This window comes from Misgurnus anguillicaudatus, chromosome 22, assembly GCF_027580225.2.
Source record: "Misgurnus anguillicaudatus chromosome 22, ASM2758022v2, whole genome shotgun sequence".
Lineage (NCBI taxonomy): Eukaryota > Metazoa > Chordata > Actinopteri > Cypriniformes > Cobitidae > Misgurnus > Misgurnus anguillicaudatus.
In genome coordinates this window covers 29,796,716-29,822,838 of record NC_073358.2, presented here as the reverse complement: position 1 = coordinate 29,822,838, position 26,123 = coordinate 29,796,716, and the positions used below count along the sequence as shown (strand labels likewise).

The 26,123-nt window shown below is 36.8% G+C and overlaps 1 protein-coding gene across 6 annotated transcripts in view; it reads right to left on the bottom strand.

Moving 5' to 3' along the window:
- The window catches only part of arhgef28a (Rho guanine nucleotide exchange factor (GEF) 28a), an 82,239-nt gene extending 56,961 nt beyond the window's left edge, over positions 1–25,278 (bottom strand). For 4 of the 6 annotated variants that reach the window (XM_055199624.2, XM_055199629.2, XM_055199628.2 and 1 more), the window contains exons 1-4: positions 25,055–25,278; positions 20,992–21,038; positions 5,546–5,696; positions 3,651–4,154 (exon numbers count right to left, since the gene is read on the bottom strand). In XM_055199624.2, coding sequence (XP_055055599.2) covers positions 3,651–4,154; positions 5,546–5,696; positions 20,992–21,038; positions 25,055–25,067 — 715 coding nt within the window. In that variant the 5' untranslated portion in view covers positions 25,068–25,278. The remainder of the gene's footprint in view (positions 1–3,650; positions 4,155–5,545; positions 5,697–20,991; positions 21,039–25,054) is intronic. The other 2 variants (XM_055199630.2, XM_055199626.2) reach the window with 1 other exon arrangement.
- Positions 25,279–26,123: the final 845 nt, after the last annotated feature.

Genomic DNA, 26,123 nt, shown 5'->3' with positions numbered 1-26,123 from the left:
ATGAATAAATTTGAATGAATTACGGTGAAATGCAGCCACATCCAAAAGCCAGGGGGCGCTCTCGCTTAGAAACACCATTTGTCCCACAGAAGAAGTAGCATTACCAACACTATTCCAGGAAATATCTAGAGGCATATTTATATTGCTGTTCTTCAGATTGTTTCAGGTATTTTTATGATAATAGAGAATATTTTAAATGATTGTGTTTGACGAGTGTTGCTTTTTAAACGCAGGTTATAAACGAGTCAAACTTGTAGTGATTTTTGATAGATAAGGACTTTCTACTGATCACGAAGCCGTATACATGCACAAGCTGTGCATGAAACACTTACGCCTTACGATTCAGAATTGATTTTAGACAGGTCTTTTTAATGGGAACGTGATGCATCAATGCACATCCCTACTACATTGGCAAGAAAAGTATGTGAACCTTTTGGAATGTCATGGTTTTCTGAATAAATTTGTCATGAAATGTGATCTGATCTTCAGAGTCAAGGGTATTGACAAACATAATGTGTCTCATTCAACATTCAAAATGGCAGTGGAAAAAGTAAGTGAACCCTTAGAATTAATAACTGGTTGATTCCCCCTTGGCAGCAATAACCTTAACCAGGCGCTGTGGATCAGACCTGCACAACGTTGAGGAGGAATTTTAGCCCATTCCTCCTGGCAGAACTGCTTTAGCTGTGTCATATATTTATGTGTATGGCCCTTTTCAAGTCAATCCATAGCATCTCTATTGGGTTGAGGTCTGGTCTGCCACTCCAAAAGGCGGATTTTGTTTTTCTGAAGCCATTCTGTTGTGGTCTTTCTCCGGTGTTTTGAGTCGTTGTCCTGTTGCGTCACCCACCTCTACACAGTTTCAGCTGACATACAGACGTTCCCACATTATCCTGAAGAATTATCTGATATTCTTGGGAATTCATCTTTCCCTCAGCTGGCCAGGCCCTAATGCAGCAAAGCAGGCCCAAATCATGATGTTTCCTCCACCATACTTTACAGTTGGGATGATGTTTTCATGATAATATGCCGTGCCCTTTCTGCACCAGATAGTTCAGTCTTATTTTCATCAGTCCACTAAACATTTAGCCAATACAGCTGTGAAGTGTGGAGTGCAAACTTCAGGCGTGCAGCAATGTTCTTTTTAGTAAGCAGTGGCTTTCTTCGTGGTGTCCTGCCGTGGATACACCACTTGTTCAGTGTTTTACGTATTGTAGACTCATGAACAGAGATGTGAGCGAGTTCTAATGATGCCTTCAAATCTTTGGCTGTCATTCAAGGTTGTTTCTTTACCTCAATGATGAGTGTTCGTTGTGCTCTTGGTGTCATTGGACTGGGCTTCCACTTCTTGGTAGAGAAGCAACAGTCCCAAGGCGTCTCCATTTGTAGATTGTTTGTAGACTGGTGAATTTCTAAAGTCTTTGAAATAACTTTGTAACCCTTTCCAGCTTTATGCAAAGCAACAATTCTTGATTGTAGCTCTTCTGAAAGCTCTTTTTAGCGAGGCATGGCTCACATAAGCGTGTTCTTCAGTGAAACTAGCTGTAGTCCACACCTCCAAACGTATTATCCTAACGAGACTCATGTTGTGCTAAAACCCGACTTCAATTAGCATTTTTGAGGTCATTAACTCAAGGGTTCACTTACTTTTTCCACTGCCATTTTGAATGTTGAATGAGTGTGTTCAATAAAGACATGAAAGATAAAGCAGTAAAGTACACAAGCCTGTGCTGTATCATCTAATAAGTCACGGCTGAATGGCATTGTTAGGCATGACGCAAAGCGCTTGTGACTTATTCACAATACAGCACTAGCCTCGAGTACCTTATTGCTTTTATAAAATGATTACCACATAATACAAATATTTAAGTCAAAAATATATCAGCGCAACTTTCACTAAATTAAAGCCTTCCATCCGCAGGAAAAAATAGTCCCTGACTGGACTAATGGTGCTGCACAGTGAAACACAGAATCAATGGGTGTAGCTGTCATAGCTGTGTTTTATTGTATATAAAACACAGATTTTTACCAATCAGAATCCAAAACTAGAACTAACAATTTTATAAGTAAATTAGTTCTGGGCAAAGATTAATCGTGATTAATCGCATACAAAATAAAAGTGATTTTTGGCATAATATATGAATATGTGCTGTGTGTAATTATTATGTATAAATAAATACACACACATTCATGTATGTATTTAAGAAACATTTACATGTTTATATATATTTATTTATATTTTTATATATTCTATATTAAATATAAATAAATAAAAATTATATATAAGTAAAACAATTCTGAAATAAATATATGAATGTGTGTGTGGTTAAATGTACATAATAATTAGACACAGTACACGCACATATATTATGCCAAAAATCACTTTTATTTTGTATGCGATTAATCGCGATTAATCTTTGCCCAGCAAAGTAAATATATAACAATCTTCTGTTTATATTAAAGATCCATTATTTTCATAATCAAAGAGGAGTACCTATATGAACATGTCCTAAAAAGTTTTTTTGTTTTCAATATACAGTACCTGCACATGTAAGGATCAATTGAAATTATATTATATGCTCTGCTTTGGTTCCTAATTCAGATAAATTACCCCACTGTAATTTAATCTGGATGGATATATAGTAAATCAAATTGTGCTTTTAAATACAAGTCGTCCCACCTACTGTACTAGAAATATACACAAATATTTGTTTTTTAAACACAAAAAGTTTAGTATTTGTTGGTATGCACTGAAAACATTAAAGACTGGTGGGAATCAGGCTCTTAAATGTGGACAGGAGTCATATTATTGTTTACGATTTTAGGGATATGTCACTATTATTGACTAGTTGTCACATGAGAAGCATGCTGTTGCACCCAACACTCATCTTCATTGACTGTACTGATGCAACATCCGTGTTTCCTCAAATTGGAAACCCCCAATGGAACCTTGCACATGATCAAGTTAAAATGGTGATAAGGATGAAATCCTGAAGCAATACTTCAGTCCTGTCTGTAACTGTGGGTGTAATATCATCACACAAACCTTCTTAAAGGAAAGAAGGCATAATGAATTGATTAAACATGGCAGTGGATCTTATTATAAGATACTTAAGACACATGGTTTTACACATGTCCCAGGAATTTAGAGCAACTCAATTTGATGAGTTTTGATTCTAAGCGAATACAAAACACTATTAGTCAGAGTTACTCAGGTGTAACTAAAGGGTTATAGAGTGTAGTCCTGTGATCCACTAATGAGCCATAACATATAGTACAGAGATCCACGTTTAAATGCCTGTCCAGAACAAAAACTAGTTGCATAGTTGCAATTTCTTTAATCCAGTATCTTACCCAACACTTGTCAAATGGTAAACGCAAATATGCAAAAAAAAAAGATCACAAGACCCTTAAAATGTGGTAAGAACACTAAACCAAAATTATGTTTCCCAAAATATGAATCACATGACCACTATTACAGTCTGGGATATGGTGCATTGAGGGAGTAAATATTTGTCTCAGAATTAATTTCTTTTAAGGGTTTGCCAAATCTATTTGTGCATAACAGTCAGAATCCAGAGTAAACAGGGACAAAATATGAGTTAGCAGTACTGGATAGAAAGGAACAAAAGAAAAGGTAATTGACTGACCTTGATTCACCCGTCTAGTTTGGCCGTCCCATTTCAGAAAGTGCAAGTTAGCCAAGGCCTGTGTGATTTTTTCATCAATAGCATTGTGTTTTCCTGCTGTGCATTTGTGCTTTGGATCAACCTCAGACGTTTTTGATCCTTCTCTCGGGCTGTAATTTCCCTGATCACAAAGACCGAGCTCCTGTTTTGTCTCTTCTGGTGTTTCAGATTGAATTAATTCCTTCAGATCACAAAACTCATCTGTTCCCTGCAGGTCATTCCTATCTAAATGATTCTGTTTAGATGAGATCTCTTTCTCCGTGCAGAATTTCTTTAAGATGTCCTCAAGGCTGCTGGACGTCGAGGGATCGGAGTTCATCAGCTGCTCCGCCACCTTTTGGGCCTCATCTCGTTTGTACTCCAGAAAAAGCTCGTCCGAATGAGAGATTGGGCTGATGGGTAAATTGCTACTGTCTCTCATGCAGCTGTAGAACTTCACAGACACTTTCTCTGGAACATCGTGACCTTGACAGAAGAATAAAGAGTTTGGGCAAAGTTTTAGTAAATAAAGTTATGTGAAAAGAATGTAAAGAAATGTGCAGACTTGTAATGAACCAAATGTTTTTAAAGGGATGGGTCACCAAAAAATGAATCATTTGCTAAATTGTCATTTACTCACTCTTTTGTTGTTACAAACCAGAATCTTCATTTTGGGTGAACTATCACTTTAAGTTAAAGGAGTTTCTTTCTACACCCTAAATAAAAATGGTGGTAAATAGCACTAAAAGTGGTTAATTGGCTCTTAGTCATGGAGGGAACCACTTTAAGTGCTATGTAACACGATCACGACTATAGCACCACTTACCCCTCGTTCAGACAGCCAGAGACGTTATCACTATGTGTCGCCCGTCTCTTTCAATGAGGCGTGTTTATATCTAGTTGTCATAAACAAATGAGTACCACCAACTCCAGTAACTGACAAGAGAAGGATGACGTGAACTCCACTGCTTCATTCTCATTGGTAGTCGCTCCCGAAATTCGCTCAACATTTGCATAAAGTTAAACTTTTTTTAACTTTCTCTCGTCGCTGGACATGCCCATACGGTCCCCAACGGTCACTTTCACTCGTGTCGCCGGAAGTCGCCAGATTTCCATTGAAATGAATGAGATCGCGTTGCTCTGCTACTGCTGGTCGCTGGCTGTCTAAATGGGGCGTTATGGTTCTATATAGCACCATATGATTCAAAAATATTATTTTTGACTGAATATTAAAGGAAAAACAGCCAATAAGTGCCCAGATTAAATGTGACCTCATCCGATATTTTTTTTTAAATTCTGGTGAAACTTCAAGAAGCTTCTTGAAATGACACGCATACATGTTTCTAGGCAAAGGGTGACTCCACTTGATTTATTTTGAATGCTTTTAGTCACCAAAACAATTCCCACAGTTACATTTGTGTTAAACACAGTTTGGAGTTTATTATTATTCTGTAATGTGGAAAAAATATAAATAACTTTTCTCCGGTAGTGTATATTTTATATTATGTACTTATAAAGAAGACATTTCAATCAAGTGACCATAAACTTTTCAAGATAGTGTACATCACAATATTGTCTTGTGTTGCTGTCTTGCTTGAGGTCACATGGTAAGTCAAAACACAAAACAGGATGTTATCAAGCACAAGCAATTTGATGTTAAAAATAAAGATATATTATATAACTTTTTATGATATTTCAATACTTTTTAATATTCACTAAACTCTAAACATAGAAAAACATACTCCACATTCACAAGTGATATCCAGCAAGCCAGTGATATCTGCAGAGTTTACATGTTATAAAAGGTATTTAAATTCAATAGTCAAAAGAAAAGGCATATGAACATATGGCTCTCAGTAAGTAATTAAGTGTCTTACCTGGAACAGTGAATCTAAGTGAACTGTGGTCCTCAGTTCTGTGGGCTGGAGTCACATGGTGAAGGGACGTGCCTATAAGGACCACATAATAATCAGTGTCCTCCTGAATACACTGAGACCCCTGCAGCTTACCACAGACTTCCACTTGACCCTGAAAGTGAGAAAAAGAAGTATAATATTATATAGTGGTTGACACTCCACTTTTTTGGAAAATATGCTCATTTTCCAGCTCCTTTAGAGTTAAACATTTGATTTTTACTGTATTAGAATCCATTCAGCTTGATCTCCGGGTTTATCGGTAGCATTTTTAGCATAGCTTAGCATAATCCATTGAATCTGATTAGACCATTAGCATTGCGCTAAAAAATAACCAAAGAGATTCAAAATTGTTCCTATTTAAAACTTGACTCTCTGTAGTTACATTGTGTACTAAGACCGACGGAAAATAAAAAGTTGTGATTTTCTAGGCAGATATGGCTATGGCTACTCTCATTCTGGCGTAATAATCAAGGACTTTGCTGCTGTAACATGGCTGCAACAGGTGCAACGATATTGCGCAGCACCTGAAAATAGTCCCCTGCTATTGAAAATAACCAAGGGGAATATTTTCGGGCAGTGCGTAATATCACTCTAGGGTAGCTGGAAATGAGCATATTTTCAAAAAAAGCGGAGTGTCCCTTTAAGGTTTTTCTGTTTATTGAAACAGGGAATTTCATATTAAATGTCAAACAATTTTGATTACACTTTATCTGTACCTACATGTCAACCTTAACTTTTTGGTGTCCCCTCTCAGCCATGTAATAGAAGAACCATTTTGGTTCCTCAAAAAAAAAAAAAAAAATCAACCAAAGGTATTTAGAAAAAAAATTACTATGAAGAACCTTTCTTGAAAAAGATGTTCTTTATAAAAACCAAAGTGTTGGCTTAGTAGAATAAGTTGACATGCCTTTACATAGCCAGTAGAATGTTAATGATATGTTTATATATTAAGCAGACAGTCTCATAATACTGTAATGAGAGTAAGTTGACATGCAGGTGCAACATTTCTTTTAGTCAGCAGAATGTCAAAGGAGGTCATGAACATAAAGTGACACCAGTTAGTTAAAATGAAAATGAAACTAAAGTAAACAAGGAACTATTAAAATGACAGAATAGGGAAAGGTTGCTTTAATTGTTACACCAGTTAACCATATGAGAATTGGGAAATTTTGGCTTGATTTAGAAGCAAATGGTGAAAAAAAAACTACTCCATAGTCGGTGTTTACCCATCTAAATTTCCATTTGTACACTGAAAAAGGTCTTCTGCATTGAGTTATTTTTGCATAGTAATTTGGTTACCACAAACAACATAGCTAAACTATTATGTAAATGGAAAACAACAAATGAAGAGATGCACACCTTTAAACCAGACAAGTCTTGTAATAGTTAAAAAGGTAGTTAAACCTGGTTGTAACAACAGTAGAAAACCGTAGTCCTTTTTGCACATTGTCACATTGTTGTGTAAAAGTGACTCATATGACACAAATGAACTGTCAGTGCAGGTAATGCGTTCAATTCTGAAATGCAAAGCTTTAGTTGTTTAAACTACATTGTAAACTATAACAATGTTCATAATGTTTAACCAGACTGATTAAGAGAATTACTCACAACTCATTGGCTTATTATAAAAATTATGTATCGTGATTATTAGGGCGTTTAGGCAGTATTGTGTCAGTGACGCATGACCTATTAATAAAGGAATTGGTATTAGTATAGGAAACATATACATAATATACATAATTTGAAGTTTATTAGTTAAATGCACCTTTACATACACATTTTTCTCTTTTTTAGAAAGATGTTATAGGGTCCCAAGATCCAAGATATCTAGAAGTGATTATAAATAATGTATTTGTTAATATTAATGAAAGTTATTATAAAACATTGCAAACAAATACTTCGGTGTCTATCATATCAGCACATCCATGCGCACAAATACATTGACTAAAAATAACAAATTCAAATGTGTAGTCATTCATCATCAATGGAGGCATTCAGACCCACATAACACACACAACCCATAGAGATCTAGCCATAATTCCAGGCCCTGATTTTATTAAACAGACCCTGGATCAAAGCAACACCCCATAAAAGAGGGGCGTGAATAGTAAATTCAGTCTCGCCAGGGGCATGTGTGTGACAGGACACTTTTCACTTTCTACCTCCCTTCAAAATAAACCCCCTTTTGATTGTTTGCTTTCCTTCACCAGACGTCTCCCTCACTTCCTGTCATTTACGGGGCCCTGCAGAAACCATGATGGAGGGAGAGCGGAGGGAAATGAGGCTGCTCTGGTGTAGGAATGGGGGAAAGGTAAGAACTCTTTACTTTTTCTGAGGCTTAGTGCTTTACATGGGGATGAATGATAAGCGTGGGAGTCTCTCTCTCCATCTTTCTTCCCTCTCTCTCTTTTTCTTTCCTCACCACTTACAGCAGATATCCACAGTGGTCTTCTCTCACAACGTCCTTATTTCGTAGCTTTAAACAAACACTAAAGCTAACACTAGCGTGGTGAGGTATAAAGTGAGACACATATACCAGAGGAAAAACTCCCGATAGTCTGTGCTTAGTAATAGAGTGAAAGAAATACAAACAAGACATTGATGCATTTCACAGACTTAAGGGCGGTTCACATTATAACGTTAACGATAACTATAACTATTATATATCAAAATATTGTTTTAAAAATCATTTTATATTGAAGAGAATAGCAGAGTTCACACCACAATTATAACGATAAAGATATAATGAACGATATCGTTTGGGGTCACTTTCTGTGCGATTTTTTTCTAACTAATGAACGATAAACCATTGACAGCCAATTAAATCTATAGACCCCTTCAAGGTTTGTAAACATTGAATGACTATCGGGTTTTTTGATGATACTGAATAATACGCAACTCAATCTGCATAATGACTTTTCTGACCCCGACATGCGCAGTGGAAACCGCCTGTGACGTGAACTGTGAAGGGGTCTATTTGAACTTCAAGTTCACTTGCATTTGAAATGACAGACACTGTGGAGAGCTGAGATCCTTTAGATAAAATTACCTCAGGTATCCAGCGCTGATGCAGTTGCTTTGAAATTGACTAGCCTACGTAATGTTTTTATTCTACTACACTGACTACGTCAAAAGGTAGATTCACTGTTTAGAGTTATGCAAACGATGCATGTTGAGGACAGATGTAGACAACTACAAGCGTTTTTATTAAAGGAAATATGCAATAGTTAATGCCATTGAAGTTAATGATTTGCATGAGTACTGCGCCTCCTGAGCGAATTATCATAAAGTTATCGTTATCGTCCGGTGGTGTGGACGGCCGCTAATATAGTTATCGTTATAATGTGAACGGCCCTTGTGCTTAAGCCATACATTTTATCAATACAAGTATTCTCTGATATTCAAACTTTAACCACCACTTCCGCATTTTTCCACAGGTGTTGCCATAATTTCTACAAGCTTCTTTGATAGGCGACATTGATAAGGGACATTATTTAAAATAGGAATTTCTCTCGACTTACAAATCCTTGCACTGTAAAAAATACTTTGCTGCCTTAAAATTTTTTGTTGAATCAACTCGGATTTACAAGTCATTTCAACTTACTATAATTTATCTTGACTAGAGATGAGTTGTTATAACTACAGGCGAGTTGTTATAACTTATATAATATAGTTGAGAAAAGTCAACTTAATTTTATAAGTTGTGACAACTCATCTCTGTTGACATGACTTGTAAAACTGAGTTGATTTAACAAAACATTTTAAGGCAGCAAAGTATTTTTTTACAGTGTGGGAACTTTTGGGATAATGAAAGTAAAATATGAAATATATCACACTTTGCAGTAGTAGTGGGCGATACGGACATGATATTTCAAAAATATTTGCGGTAATGATATTTATGGTGTATAGCAAAAAATATGGGAAAGGAAGGCCATTTTCCATCCAATGAGCTGTCACTGATTTGTATTACATGTAAGGGCACTTTTGTCGCATAAACATCAACTAAATAACATTAACATTAATCATGACACATTTGGGGTCGTGAGATAAATGTTCATCTCAGATAAAACAAGTGAGTAAATCAGATTTTCATATGAACACAGGATAAATCATGTCATCTGTCTGCGTATGTTGTGAGAAATAGGGTGTCCTTTAGGACCCAGGAGTAAGCTGCATGATGTGCATTAAACTGCGCTCGCGGAAGACACAAACAGAGTAAAACGGAGCTTCAAACTTATCAGATCACATAATTTAATGGAAAATGAATAGAAATTATGGATCTGTCTTAATAAATATTAAGTGAACATGCGTCAGTACAACTAGATTTTTCTAAATGTGAAAAAAACTTTATTTGGATTTAAATTCAGTCAGTGAAGCACTGTCATCACAGACACATTGGAGCAGACGTGAATGGATGTGGTTGTCTCAGGTTATTTCGCTAGACAGGGGTTTTCAAGCTGTGACACTATCTCCTCCTTGCGTACCTTCACAGCCTTTTTTATCATGTAAAAAATTATACCGGTATTATCATAGACAATATGATATGGCACACTACTTTGCAAGTGTTTTTGGATATTGTATTACAAAAATCTTACATGTTGTGGCTTTAATAAAATAAAATGCTTGTTAATACCTGAAAAGCTGTGAATTTGGTCATAGAGTCAGTGCATCTGTCACACCCATAAATATCTAAATGCTTCATTTCATACAAAACAAGATGAAGCACTCAGAAAATAAATGGTGCATTTGCCACAAAACAATCTGAAAGAAAACCATCCAATCAGATGAACTATATACTATATAACAATATTCACATAAAGGAATACATGAAGAACAGCATGAACAAGTTCACATATTGACCAATGTTTAGCCTTGTTCTTCTTCTCATGCTGGTTGTACTTGGAACTGACGAGGAGAAACCAGTTACATCTTTGATCAATAAGGGACTGTTTTTGTCTTCAGCACCTGTTTACAGACTAGATCCAGAAAAACACCTCGCTAATGCACCCTACTGATCCCCATGGAGTGCATCTGTAGCTGTGTGTGTTCCCTTACCAATGACATAACCGCTGCCACCTGAGAAGGGTGTGTACGACTTTCTCATGTTCTAACAAGATTTGTCTTTAAATGCATGTTCAGTTGAGCATTATTTCTATTCAACATAGCGTATGTCTTTCTGCAATATTTCGAGACTTGTTATGCTTACAGGACATTTATAAAAAAATGAAATAAATAAGTTTTCTGAATAACGATGCTGCTTTAGTTGAGGAGTTCAGAAATAGGTGTAACGCCAGTGATAGATACAGACAATTTGTTTTATTTGTTTATAACCAGCAGAGCTAGTTTTAGAACAATGAGTAAAAGCTCCAGAGCTGCAAACATGAACGTGTCAAACGGCGTTTATATCTGGAGGTTGGGTCCATCACATGACTCGCATCACAGGTTTGCTGTAATTGTTGTAACTATATGTCTTGTCTAGGTCTTGTCTATAGGCCTTGTAATAAATTAATATGATTAAGTAACATAATTTAGCTTATAAATGTTAACAATATTTATTATGATATAATATTAATACAGATGTCATTAACACGTATTAAGGGTAAACTGACTATCAAAAAGACAAGCCACCTGACACAACAGCACAGGATTCACACTGAATGCAGTATGAGCCCAATGAAGTCTGTGAACATCGTAATCTTCTTAAGAAACTGAAATAGTATAGCTACAAAAGTCTCCTTTATTAGAGATAATCACTTGTTGGGTTTTCTTTGATCACAATGTTCTTGTCTGAACAAACCAGCTCAGGGAATTTAAAAGACGTGTGATATGTTGGAATTTCTTTGTGGTAGTGAAGCTACTCTGCCTAAGTAGTGTTAAAGAATTCTACAACTAATATAAAATTACATAATCTGAAAAGTAAACCCCAAAGTAGGCTGGTACAATTATTTTTGAAACATCACTAAGATCCTATCTGAGGTGCTAGGTTTAATTGTTACCTGTGTGTTACTAACATTTAGAGCTATGGATATACCAACTTTAAAGGGGCAATAAGTAGGATTTTAAGTGTTTTATTAATCAAAATCAATGTCTTTATTCATAAATATGTCCTCGTTGATGTCAAATGACCTCTGCCAGTGATCTGACTTTTCTTTGTAAGCTTAAAATTTCTTCTCTTTACTTACATTGAATGGGTAAGTCCAAGGAGGCATCCATATCGTTCCGCCGTATTGATAAACTATAATAGCAGAGAGGGACAAAAAGCACTTGCCTACCAACGCGTTTCCACAACGCGTTTTCATTCAGAACATGTGAACCAGCTACAACGGACAAGGAGATCAGCGATTACATAACGGCTACCGTAGTTGCAACACGCATTTGGAAAGGGGAGGCGCTAGAGAGCACTGTTCGTTTGAATGCAAAATACAATTCCACCACTAGATGGGGGTAAATCCTACATATTGCCCCTTTAAAGGTGCCATAGAATAAAAAACTGTATTTACAAAATATAAATAATAAGAGCTCTGTACATCGTAATAACATATTGTGAGCCTATCGGCATCACAGTTGAGATGTACGCACATTAAATTACACATTATATGAATTGCAAAGTTGTAAACATGTTAAAAACAAAGTTCTGACTGTTGAATTAGCGCTGCATGCTAATTATGCATTTAGGTTGAAGTTCTACTATTGACGTTACAGTTACGTTTTGCAGGTCCATACTGATAAAAACACAAACTTGCCACTCAGAAATGTCCATTAACAAATTTCAAAACAATTGGCTGTTACTCAAAATCTGTACTTTCATCTGATACAGGCTCAAACATATAAGGTCTGTTTACTGATGTGAGCTACTGGCATGAGCCTCAGAGCAGAGCAATCAGAGCAGAGCTCAATATTATTATTCATGACCCTTCCAAATAGGGCAAAAATAGACAATTTAATTCAAAGCACAAATCCTAGGGTTGTAAATGGACATGTAAAAACGTTTCTAGATATTCTTAGCACTTAAAGGGCCGCTTAACCTGGGTGTTTTTTAGCAATATAAAAGTCTTTGGTATCCCCAGAATGTGTCTGTAAAGTTTCAGCTCAAAATACCCCACAGATCTTTCATTATACGATGCTGAACATGGCCATTTGTGGCTGCATGAAAAATGTGCTGTTTTGTGTGAGTTTCTTTAAATGCAAAGAAGGCGTCTATTCCCCTCCCCGTATGCAAAGTAGGGGGTAGAGCACTTACAATGTGTGTTGGACTACATCAAAACATGCGTCTCTTAATATGGTTGAACTACATGCTCATAAAGCAGAGTCTGTGAGTGGATATGCTTGGGGCGTTATCAATGTGACATCATATTGATAAGGGATCCCCAACAGCCTGTTTGTGTGACTGTTGCGGTTTAAATGAGATTACACAAAGAAGAATAGATGGATTTGTATGATAACAGGATGTTTCTGCAAACACACTGCTAGAAACACATTTATAAGTGCATTTTTCTAGGTTAGGGGGGCTTTAATAAAGTTACATACGTTCTATGTAAATATCAAAGAACAATTTAACGTAGTATTTCAATGCATTCTTTGGCACCTTTAAGGATTTTTTATATTTTGTTGTGTTTTACTTCATTAAAGGGCAAATATTATCCAAAATCCACTTTTACAATGTCTTTTGACAGTGTGTAAACATACAGTGGGGCAAAAGGGTGTTTAGTCGGCTACCAATTGTTCAGGTTCTCACACTTAAAAAGATGAGAGAGGCCTGTAATTTTTGTCAAAGGTACACGTCAACTATGAGAGACAAAATGAGAAAAAAATCCAGAAAATCACATTGTCTGATTTTTTAAAGAATTTATTTGTAAATTATGGTGAAAAATAAGTATTTGGTCAATAACAAAAGTTTATGGCAATACTTTGTTATATACCCTTTGTTGGCAATGACAGAGATCAAACGTTTTCTGTAAGTCTCCACAAGGTTTTTACACACTGTTGCTGGTAGTTTGGCCCATTCCTCCATGCAGATCTCCTCTAGAGCAGTGATGTTTTAGGGCTGTCGCCGGGCAACTCAGATTTTCAACTCCCTCCAAAGATTTTCTGTGGGGTTGAGATCTGGAGACTGGCTAGGCCACTCCCGGACCTTGAAATTATTCTTACGAAACCACTCCTTCTTTGCCCGGGCGGTATGTTTGGGATCACTGCCATACTGAAAGACCCAGCCACGTTTCATCTTCAATGCCCTTGCTGACGAAAGGAGGTTTTGAGTCAAAATCTCACGATACATGGCCCCATTCATTCTTTCCTTAACTCGGATCAGTCGTCCTGGTCCCTTTGCAGAAAAACAGCCCCAAAGCATGAGGTTTCCACCCCCATGCTTCACAGTAGGTATGGAGTTCTTTGGATGCAACTCAGCATCTTTCTCCTCCAAACACAAGAAGTTGAGTTTCTACCAAAAAGTTATGTTTTGGTTTCATCTGACCATATGACATTCTCGCACTCTACTTCTGGATCATCCAAATGCTCTCTAGCAAACTTCAGACTGGTCCGGACATGTACTGGCTTAAGCAGGTGGACACATCTGGCACTGCAGGAATTGAGTCCCTGGCTGCATAGTGTGTTACTGATGGTAGCCTTTGTTACTTTGGTCCCAGCTCTATGCAGGTTATTCACTAGGTTCCCCCATGTGGTTATAGGATTTTTGCTCACCATTCTGGTGATAATTTTTACCCTACGGGATGAGATCTTGCGTGGAGCCCCAGATCGAGGGAGATTATCAGTGTTCTTGTATGTCTTACATTTTCTAATAATTGCTCTCACAGTTGATTTCTTCACACCAAGCTGCTTACCTATTGCAGATTCAGTCTTCCCAGCCTGGTGCAGATCTACAATTTTGTTTCTGGTGTCCTTTGACAGCTCTTTGGTCTTGGCCATAGTTGAGTTTGCATTCTGACTGTTTTAGGTTGTGGACAGGTGTCTTTTATACCCCTAACAAGTTCAAACAGGTGCCATTAATACAGGTAACAAGTGGAGGACAGAGGATCCTCTTAAAGAAGAAGTTACAGGTCTGTGAGAGAAAGAAATCTTGCTTTTTTGTTATTGACCAAACACTTATTTTCCACCACAAACCGCAAACAAATTCCCAAAAAATCAGACAATGTGATTTTCTGGATTTTTTTCCTCATTTTGTCTCTCATAGTTGAAGTGTACCTATGATGAAAATTACAGGCCCCTCTCATCTTTTTAAGTGGGAGAACTTGCACAATTGGTGGTTGACTAAATACTTTTTTGCCCCACTGTAACTACCTTATAAAAAAATCCTCCTACTCCTTCGTTTTTTAGTCCTCACTAAACCAAAGCAGTCTCATTAGACATGCCGTTTTGATTCTCTTGTTAATGTGATGTCACACAAACAAAGCCCCGCCCACAGCCACTGACTGACTGGCTAATTTTACCCAAATGCAGTTGTAAATGTTCTATAATGTTCTAAATGTGTTTGTTAGCATGTAGCGCTAATGCGGCTAAATATATCATTGTCTCAGAAATTACTGAAAGGATTCAGATCTATTTTTAACCAAAAGTGCTCACTGTCTATAAAGAGTCTGTCTTAAGAGTAAGAAGTTGTAGCTCATTTGAATTTAAAGGTACACATAAACATCACATTTTTGTTCCCACCCAAAACAAATGATATGTGTGGGGTATTTTGAGTTGAAACTTCAAAGACATATTCTAGGCACACCTGAGACTTACAGTATATTATAAAAATGGGCACATGTGCTCTTTAACAATTTCATCCAAAATGTTAACTGAATATAACAGGTTTCTCAATGGGGTTAAACCCAGCACAATCTACTAAAACATGCTCCTTCAAGGATAAACAATTTTGACATAAAGAGCATGTTGGTCAGAGAGTTAAGCAGATAGTTAAATCCATATGACACAAACTCAAAGGGACAACAACATCTGTTCAAATACAGCAAAACAACAGTAAAGCAGCAGTTTGTATTATATTCCACAATGGCAACTGGAGTCCTCAAGCAGAATCACAATATGCAAATTTAAAATGTTTGTTGCAGATGTTACAGCCATACATTGAGCTGTGTAAATGATCAAATATTGATTAATTTTATGACAAAACTTAAGAATAGACACAGAGCAGGTCAACCCTATTTCACATTTGTCCACCTAAAGATATCTAGCCTCATCACTGCGTCAAAAACACTTCATGAATAGTTTTGATATTCTAATTTATCTTGTCCAAATTTACTACTTAGATTTTAATTATATATAGTTCATGTGAAATTTTGCATTTTAATTTTAAAATAGCACACAAATTTTTTTTGATACGAGCTCTATGTGGTGAATCTTCATGACCCACTAGTTTCACAGCCAAGGTTTGTAGTGTTTAAGCAGAAAAAGTATCATGTGTCTACTGAGGAAATGCTTTCCTTACATTTCCATCTGATCTCTAATCCAATACACAGGAATAGGAAGAACACAGTGCACAGGAATCTTTTTGTGTTTACCATGCTGCATGAGAGGATCCAAATATTCCCTTAAGAATTCCAAAAAAACATCAGATTTCCAAAGAACAAAGTTTCGGATAGTAAATGACATAGCTCTAGAGGGAGTTGCTGTTGTCCAGCAGACAACATAATCATGACCCACATTGCATGACTTCACTCAAAAAACACCTGACGTACACAACCACTTTTAATGTTTTCCAATGTGCATAATAAAAATGAAACAGGCCAACTGAAACTGGGATAATTAAGACAATAAACCAGGTGGATGGTATTTGCTCCAATACTTGTAGAATGAGACACACACACAACCTTGCTGAAGTATTCAAGACTTCATTTAAAACCTGTGAGCCTTATGTGGTCAACCAAAGTTGCCTCTGTTTTATCATATTCTCAGCTCTCTGTAGTTCCGGAGTTTACTGAGTGTTATCAAGCAAAAGGCCGACAGACACACATGGTGAATGCTGTTTGTTCCAGTCAAACATCGGCATGGTTTTCCTCACTCACTTCACAGATGAAACCGGACACATAGCCAGACTTTCCTATCTCTCTAATGAGATTTGGGAAACAAAACATGTCCCCCATATCTCTACAGCGTAAAACATAAGTACTTACAATCATTAACTACCATTTAAGATAACTGACATGTTTATATAACCTCTGCATTCTATACTGTTATGAATAAAGTCTTGTTTTAGCATGTGTTGCAGTAGGCTGGTATAGTACTGTTATCACAAACCTGTATAGCTGTCTATTATAAACATTAATGAAACCTAAGGCTGTCACAGTGAACGAAATTCCCTTGCAGGGGGAAGGCTCAACAATGCAGTATTATGTCCTCATGTATCCCTATTTTGGTGCTGCATAAATAAGCTTTACTGATCAGCTATTATTATGTGGCATATATTGTTGCATTTTAAATGGCAAAGTCAACAATCACTTTTAATTTACTGGTAAATGCGAAAAATTGAGGGGCAATCAAAATTCAAGGCAGACTGCGTGGCTTTTCTCCTTTATGGTCAAGACTAGCCAGCTTGAGCTAAATATAAATATCCAGAAATCACAATATATGATTTTTTTAACTATTTATTTGTATGATACAGCTGCAAATAAGTATTTGAACACCTGTCTATCAGCTAGACCCTCATTCTGACCCTCAAAGACCTGTTAGTCTGCCTTTAAAATGTCCACCTCCACTTTATTTATAATCTTAATTAGATGCACCTGTTTGAGGTTGTTAGCTGCATAAAGACACCTGTCCACCCCATACAATCAGTAAGAATCCAACTACTAACATGGCCAAGACCAAAGAGCTGTCCAAAGTTGTACATCAGCTTGGTGAAAAAAGGTCCACTGTTGGAGCAATCATTAGAAAATGGAAGAAGCTAAACATGACTGTCAATCTCCCTCGGACTGGGGCTCCATGCAAGATCTCACCTCGTGGGGTCTCAATGATCCTAAGAAAGGTGAGAAATCAGCTCAGAACTACACGGGAGGAACTGGTCAATGACCTGAAAAGAGCTGGGACCACCGTTTCCAAGGTTACTGTTGGTAATGCACCAAGACGTCATGGATTGAAATCATGCATGGCACGGAAGGTTCCCCTGCTTAAACCAGCACATGTCCAGGCCCGTCTCAAGTTTGCCAATGACCATTTGGATGATCCAGAGGAGTCATGGGAGAAAGCCATGTGGTCAGATGATAATTCCACTAAACGTGTTTGGAGGAAGAAGAATGATGAGTACCATCCCAAGAACACCATACTGTGAAGCATGGGGGTGATAGCATCATGCTTTGGGAGTGTTTTCTGGACATGGGACAGGGCGACTGCACTGTATTAAGGAGAGGATGGCCGGGGCCATGTATTGCGAGATTTTGGGGAACGACCTCCTTCCCTCAGTTAGACCATTAAAGATGGGTCGAGGCTGGGTCTTCCAACATGACAATGACCCGAAGCACACAGCCAGGATAACCAAGGAGTGGCTCTGTAAGAAGCATAGGTTCTCCAGACCTAAACCCAATAGAGAATCTTTGGAGGGAGCTCAAACTCCGTGTTTCTCAGCAACAGGCCAGAAACCTGACTGATCTAGAGAAGATCTGTGTAGAGTTGTGGGCCAAAATCCCTTCTACAGTGAGTGCAAACCTGGTGAAAAACTACAGGAAACGTTTGACCTCTGTAAACAAACAAAGGCTACTATACCAAATATTAACATTGACTTTCTCAGGTGTTCAAATACTTATTTGCAGCTGTATCATACAAATACATTTTTTTTAGATTATGTCTCTCACAGTGGACATGCACCTACGATGACAATTTCAGACCCATTCATGATTTCTAAGTGGAGAACTTGCAAAATAGCAGGGTGTTCAAATACTTGTTTTCCTCACTGTATATGTATCCAGTGATATGCACAGGAGTAGAGATTTTCTAGAGGTTTTTATATTAAAGTGTGAAAGTCTGTAATATAGTATATATAGTACAGAGAGTGTTGATCTGGAAAAAAAGCTACATTTGTCGTTCATAGTATGCGGCTCTTCACCTTTATTTCAAAACCTGATGTGGCCCTCGAGTAAGAAAAGTTTGCCCAACACTGTTCTACACAGATCGAATAAATAAAACGCTAAATAAACTAGACTGCCCAATATAAACATACAGAACATTGTTACTGAGGATAAACAAAACAGATAACAGTTGCTAAGTGACCAAGTTTGTTAAACTGCTTTGCATGTTTGTGTTGATCATATTGATCAAGTAATTCCATTATCTCATCTCAGTTAGTTTGGGTGCTCAGAACTTAAAATACATTCACTGCATCTATAGACAGTAACTAAACATTTCTAGAATAATAATTTACTCTACGTCTTTCTTTCTTCACCAAATGATTAAACATTTAATATACATGCATGAATTTTAACAAAAGGATGGGATAGCTTTGCGAAAAAACATGAACACACGGTTGCTGTGATAGATTGTCTTCAAACGAGGTTGGCTTGTCAGTAGCGCAATGTTACACTATTGCGGTTATCCAAACAGCCCTAATGACATCTATAATGAAATCTTTTCTGTAATCTATCCAAAGTATTTACACATCACATGAAACGTTTTATTGAATACCAAATAAACTACAAATAGAAACAAACCAGGTGACTTTAAACCTGCTCATCTTGATTGTTATTCATTAGGCATTCTTTACATTTTTAATAAACACAAGGTTAGATTTGCGTCTTGCCGAGAATACAAACAGTCACGACACACCCTGACGTACAGGGTTATTCAAATCCATGCTCAGATTTGCTGAAGGAGCACAAAATAGCAGACCACACCCACACTAGCCAGTTGAACACTTATTTCTACTGAAAATAAACATTGTATCTCAACTTCTAACAGTCATCCTAAAATATGGTACCGTACAAAATACTGTATAATACTGTTACTAATGTCATTTTCTACTTAACATTACCTCTACCTAAATGTGCATTGTGTAACTTTTAGAAAGATCTCTTGACAGAAATGCAATTTTTTATACATAACTATATTATCAGTGGTGTATAAAGACCTTACAAAATTAACTGTATTGTTTTTATTATCTTAGAATAAGCCATTTTACCTACATACACAGCGAGTCCCCTTACATGAGAGTTGCCAAAAACCTACACACTGGTCCCTTTAACATTATACCATTTTTTATCAATTTTACTTTAAAAGTAAAAAAAATCCTCAACAACACTAGCTAGCACTTATCTATCGGTAGTCCAGGAACACCTGAAAGCATTTAGCGCACACACTCATATGCACACACAATAATTGCTTTTAGTTCTCAGTGAATGAAATGTTTGTCTACAGTGCCGTACTGGGAGTTGAGAGTTGACACTATGCAAGCCTGCCATAAACTCTCAACATATCCCCTTACAATAACACATTATCCCCATCACAGTCACACACACCTTAAAAACCCTAACACACCTAACACATAGTGCACCTCATTCATAATGAGGTCACAGAGAAGTATTGTGCGTCTCTCTCGTTCACCCCACACTGTGATTATACAGCTGAGCTGGCAAAGTAAAGTGAGATTTAAAATAATCTACTTCTGTAGGGGTGGTATAGACTGTTGTTTGCTGGTTTGAATCTTGCAAGCAGTGATCCATCACCACTGCGTCCTTGAGCAAACCCCCAGGCTGCCCCAGAGGCCATTGGTTGTGTTATGAAGGTACCAAAGTCAATTTTGATAAATGTGTCCACTAAAACGACAAATGAATAAAGAACTATTTGGGAAAGAATGTTTAGTTGTTCCGAAAAGTTTGCATGTGACACTGTAGTTGATGTTGGGTACCTGGAAATTTAGACAAACCTAGCTGTAAATAATTAAAAGACTGTTACAGTGTAATGTTGTCTAAGGAATGATCTACCATATTATAGAGTAGAGCTCTCAGTCCTGTATAACCTGCCATTTTGATACAAATCCATCTTAAATAAAGTGGCTAGCCATAATAAATAGGGACAAAAAAGCTAGCACTGCTGCTTTGGGCCTTATTAGCTGCACATGAGTTAGACTTTGCTGAACTTTCCTTTTCTCTCCAACATTTTAAACAGTATGCAAACTTAAACAAATGCAGTTTGAGAGACACTGACCATACAATATTATTTCATTAAGGTAAGAGCTGTTTCCAGAGGACTTTCGGTCATGCCAGCTATACACACATGCACAGGTAAAGTCATTTATAAATGAGTTTTGTCATCTGGCAAACAGGCCAAATGAAAAGACGAATCCCAAAGGAACAAGGAAACAAAGGAATGAAAGGGTCGAATTTCATGAGAGAGAGAGGGAGAGAGAGAGGTAGGGAAAGAGAGGCAGAAGAAAGGAAAGGAACAAAATGAAAATTTGTGACACTCACATAAAGTGGCACCTTTCTCCTGCTGAGCTCCATTATAGCAGCAGCACCTGACAAATGAGAGAAAACACGTTTTAATACCAGGAAAAGACCCACACCCACAAATAAACCAAACACATCTGTAGAGTAAAGCACATGTGAGCAAAACAGGTTTTCACATCTGAGCAATATGTTGAGCTGCACAATGTATGGAGAGACCGCATAAAAACAAATCACCAGAAGAACAGAACATGCATACGTGATTTTCCTTACTTTTCGTTTACTGTCTATTTATTAGCACTCAAACAAATATAAAAACTAACTTGCACATAAACATCACGTCTGTTTGTCCACCCTTTAATTTTTGCTGACTCACGGAGTCACCTGACTTCCCTTTTAATTGGACCAAATCCTCAGAGAGGGAGGGGAACAAAAACCTTGCCTTTTTTAATTGGAACATGTTCACATAGCTGTGTGGACAACAGAGGGCTTAATCTTTTGATCCTCCACATGTCAGAACATAGCGTCCATCAAAAAGCAACCCTCTGTCTGTCTAACTCACACTGGGCATGAGCACCCCGCAATGTTCCCTCTTCCAGGTGAGAAAGTGAGGCCTTATTATTGAAACACTGCTAGTTTTGAATTAGAAATGCATAACGATTAATCACGATTAATCTATAGCATAATAAAAGTTTTGTTTACATCATATGTGTGTGTATAATAACTTTGTATAGATAAATGCACACACATGCATGTATATATTTCAGAAATATTTACATGTATATATACATATGTATATTTAGGGCTGTCACAGTGATTAAATAATCGTCTCATCACCGCAATGATTGCATTTCTCTCTAAAAAACACAAGGGGGAGCTGCAGCGCCTGTATAAACGAGACAGAATCTAATGGCGCAACTTGACTGACAGTGTAACGCGATACAATGCAAAGCAAATTAAAAGCAATTTAACTGAAAAAACACATTATTATTTATGTATAATTTGTATTATATATAAATATAAATATATATTTTTTCCTTAAAATTATACATGCATGTGTGCATATTTATATATCTTAATATTTATACATTGTTCATACACATATATGATGTAAACAAAAGCCTTTATTCTGCTATAGATTAATCATGATTAATCGTTATGCATCCCTAATTGTGTTTTTATTTCTTGAATAGGTTGTGAACGTAATAAACCAATATTAAACACTTAAAACTTTTTACATACTGTTCCTATCACTTAAATGGCAGAGCACTCACGACCGCAAAGGTCACGAGTTCAATTCCCAAGAAACACAAGATTTACACCTTGGCTTGAATGCACTTGTAAGTTGCACATTTGGCCATATCATGCCTGTAATGTTAGTTTCTCAGTGTTAACTCCTTTACCTTTTTGAAATTGATACGTAAAGCAATATCACACCCACAGTTGTACTGCTAATACTGAATATCGGCATCATTATGTGATAGCAGAGATGGTCTTACAGCATTTCTGTGATATTCAATACAACAGTGCTGCTGTATGATCAAATCAGCGTATTAGTTTCTAGATTCATTAAAGCTGGTAAAATGGCTTTTCACTGTTAAAACTGGTCAAGGTCACCAATGCTGCAAGATCAACACTATATTCATGCGTGATGTTTGTTCTTCATCAGGTTTGGAAATGCGTAAATCATTAAGGAAATCTGCATGAGAAATTAACTGGTCAAATACAATGGGCATCTATGTTTTTAGCAGTAGGAGTCCTGTTTGTTGTCCTGTTCACACAAATGCTAGTGCAGTGGGTGACTGCACAATGACGTCACATGTAACTCAATACAGCCTACTGATCCTACAACACGTACATGCACACCTACAAGCACACCAAACACAGCTGATATAGACATCATAAAAACCGTATACTTTTATAGACACCTACGTCACATATCCCTAAAAGAGGTTGTATATTTATGTACATTTGAGTACGAGTAAATGAAGGTCGTTTAAGGTCAAGAGAAAAACAGAGAGATTTTTAGATGGTTTAGACTGAAGCTGATCGACATTTAGATAGACTAAGCAAGTGTTACACAATCCCAACCAGTCAGACCTAGATATTAATATATTTTCTAGACTAGTTATCTTAGCATACATCCCCATTTCACCCCACTATACATTATTACAGCAGGTGCTTTTAAGTCCATATAAACATATACAATTAAGCATGATCTAATTAAGCTATAAGGTGGCTAGGGTTCTTAAATTGACTTTTGATATTCTGTATAACAGCACCGTAACTTTTGACCATTAACTGTTTGTTTAATACATTGTTTGGGGAAAAACATTACATGAAAGATCAATTTCACGAGTATGTATTATACAGAAATTATCATTTCAATATATTCCAGTTTGTACTTTTTCTCTGTTACTCAAATGCCTGTATTTCCTCTTTTTATTGGGATGAGCAACAATACTGGATTATTATGCCCTCTCTCTCTCACACACACCTGTAGATTCGGTTTCACCTGGAAGGCATTAAAGGAGTTTGGAGTTTTACCAGGGCTTTTATGGTGTAATTGCCACACCCTGCTGTTTAAAAAACAAATAGGCATGGCTTAAACGTGGACTCAATACCAGTCAAGCAGATAACTTATAAAGCATGTACACAGAAGTAAAAAATCATGAAACGATTTATTCAAAAAGAATAAGACAGACAAGAATACAAATAGTAAAAAAGCAGGGTTTACACTGTGACTTAAGCCTGGTTTGGTTTCTCTGTGTGAAATTAACCTGACTTTGACCAGACATGGTCGAAATCCACCTGTAATCTTCTGACATATGCCACGTCCTCTTTATTACCCTACGTATAGTAAAACCCATTACAAACCTACTACATTATCTCATGAGTCTCAGTCATGGCATAATCACTATTTAAAAAATTTAAAAAAGCTAAATAGCATCTATTAAAAAGGGCCATTAAAATTACCGCCATTTAAATAATATTCTTGTAATGCAATACTTTCTGTTAAAAACTTTAAAAAGTTATTAGACCCATATTAGTCTTGTGGGATACTCACTAGGCCTTGTTGGCCTGTAAAACATTCTTTTGTTGCCTCTGTTTGCTCAGTATTCAATAGAGCAAAGAAGAGAGACAAAGACTGAAGAGTAAAGTACTTCAAAGTCTCTTTCATGCCAGACCTTTCTATTTCTATTTCTCTGGCCTGAGAGTGAGGTCAGAGACGCTCCCTGGCCACAGCGTTCTTGCAAGATACCAGAGTTTGAGGAAAAGAGGAAGTAAAATTTCTCCTGATTAACAGGACACAATGCACTCTGATTCCCCCTTCGTGTACAAGACATACTCCAGAATACCGCTGATGCACACTGTATCCGTTTTTCTGTAAATATGGACGTGGCTATCTTTCTAAAGTGTATAATCGGTCAAGCTACAGTAAATACAGGAAATAACTAAAAAGCAATATGCTAAAATTCCATTTCGATAAAGGATCTGCAAGACATATGGTCAGAAACACCATAATTAACTTATTTCAATTATTTTATAATTTATACATTACTAAGCATTTCAATAGTTTACTTGTAGATGCATGTTTTTATTGTCATTGCTATTATCATTCATTTTAGTACTGCACATTATTGTTAATATCGTTCATTTTAGCTACTGTACTGTACTGTACTGTGCAGTGCAGTACAGTACAGTACTGAAGTAGCTACTGTAAATGTTGCCATCCTCCCACAACCAATATCGGATTAATCTCGGATTAAAAAAAAGAACTGATGCAAAAATACAGTCCAAAACTCTTCTTACAAAACAAACAAACACTATGAGAGTGAATAACTAAAGTGGGTACTGTGTGCGCGAGATACTGTAGCGAGCGCGCGCTCCAGTTCCCATAGCTGCGACTGTCACCCACTGCCAAACAATAACAGCTTTCACTGTCTTTTGTGTAGGTGCCTTTCTTTCTCTGCACAATTTTACAGCAATTCCACACACACAAAACAATATTCAAGTTTGACAACTGCAAAAGTTGGTTACTTTAAAGAAAATACTGAGCTGTTTAGTAGTGTATGAGCGTTCTCACCTGTTGAAGACATGCACAACTCCTTTCTCACTCCATACGGGTGTATTCGCTTCAACTTCACAATTTTAAAAGTTTTGAATTACTTGAAGAAAGTATCCCGTCACTCTCTGACCGCTTCACGCCCGGTACATCTGTGTGTGGACAGATGCGGATGTTTTGACTGGACGCAGGTTTGTGGATGCGCCACCGGTGAATACTTCAGCTGCTCGCTCTCTCGTCAGCGCGGTGTGTAATTATGGCCCCGCCCTCCAACGAGCGCATTAACCAATGCCACTAAGGTGATCATGAATATTCAGGAGGCTACTTTACTAGAGGCTGTAGGATGGTTACCAAGCAATGTCACATGACCTAATTAATATTTAAGAGTTAAGACTTCGCCATAATTAATTCCATGAAAAGAATACGGGATAAAAAACAACAAGTACAGCACAATAACTTTTTTAAGGTCGATTTAGGCCAGTTTATCTGAAGGTCTTTAAGTCTTATTGCACTTGCATTCGTCATGTTTAGGCACTTTACAACAATTATTCCTTTCCCTTAATTATAACTATTATACAAAATATTTAGTGCATTAAAAACAAATTTTTAATATAAAAAAGTTTTATAAACTAGTCACCAAAAAGATTATGTATATTATCCATCTAATAACAACGATATATGTTTGTGGATGTTAAAAGTAAAAAAAGATATATGATTGTTTCTGATTCCCACATAAAAAATAATGAAGTATTCTTTAGTATTTACTATAGTACATTGTGGTAAAATCCCTAGATACTGCAATGTTATTGAACCTTACCATATTAATGCATACTGCAAAATTTACTACATTATGGAAGTGTTAGCAATTTATATAATAGACTACAGTATTACTACAGTTTACCATATTAAATACTAAGGTATCCTACAGTGTTTTTCGTGTATTTTTCTAAATCACAACTCTCTTCTGCTACGTTACAAAGTCAGAAGTGTCACATCAACCCAGAATCAGTTTACCCTAAGTGCCCTTGGAAATTGAACAGGAAATGGAAAGGAAGTCAATCAGAGTGCCCACCCTTCCTGTCTGTTCTCC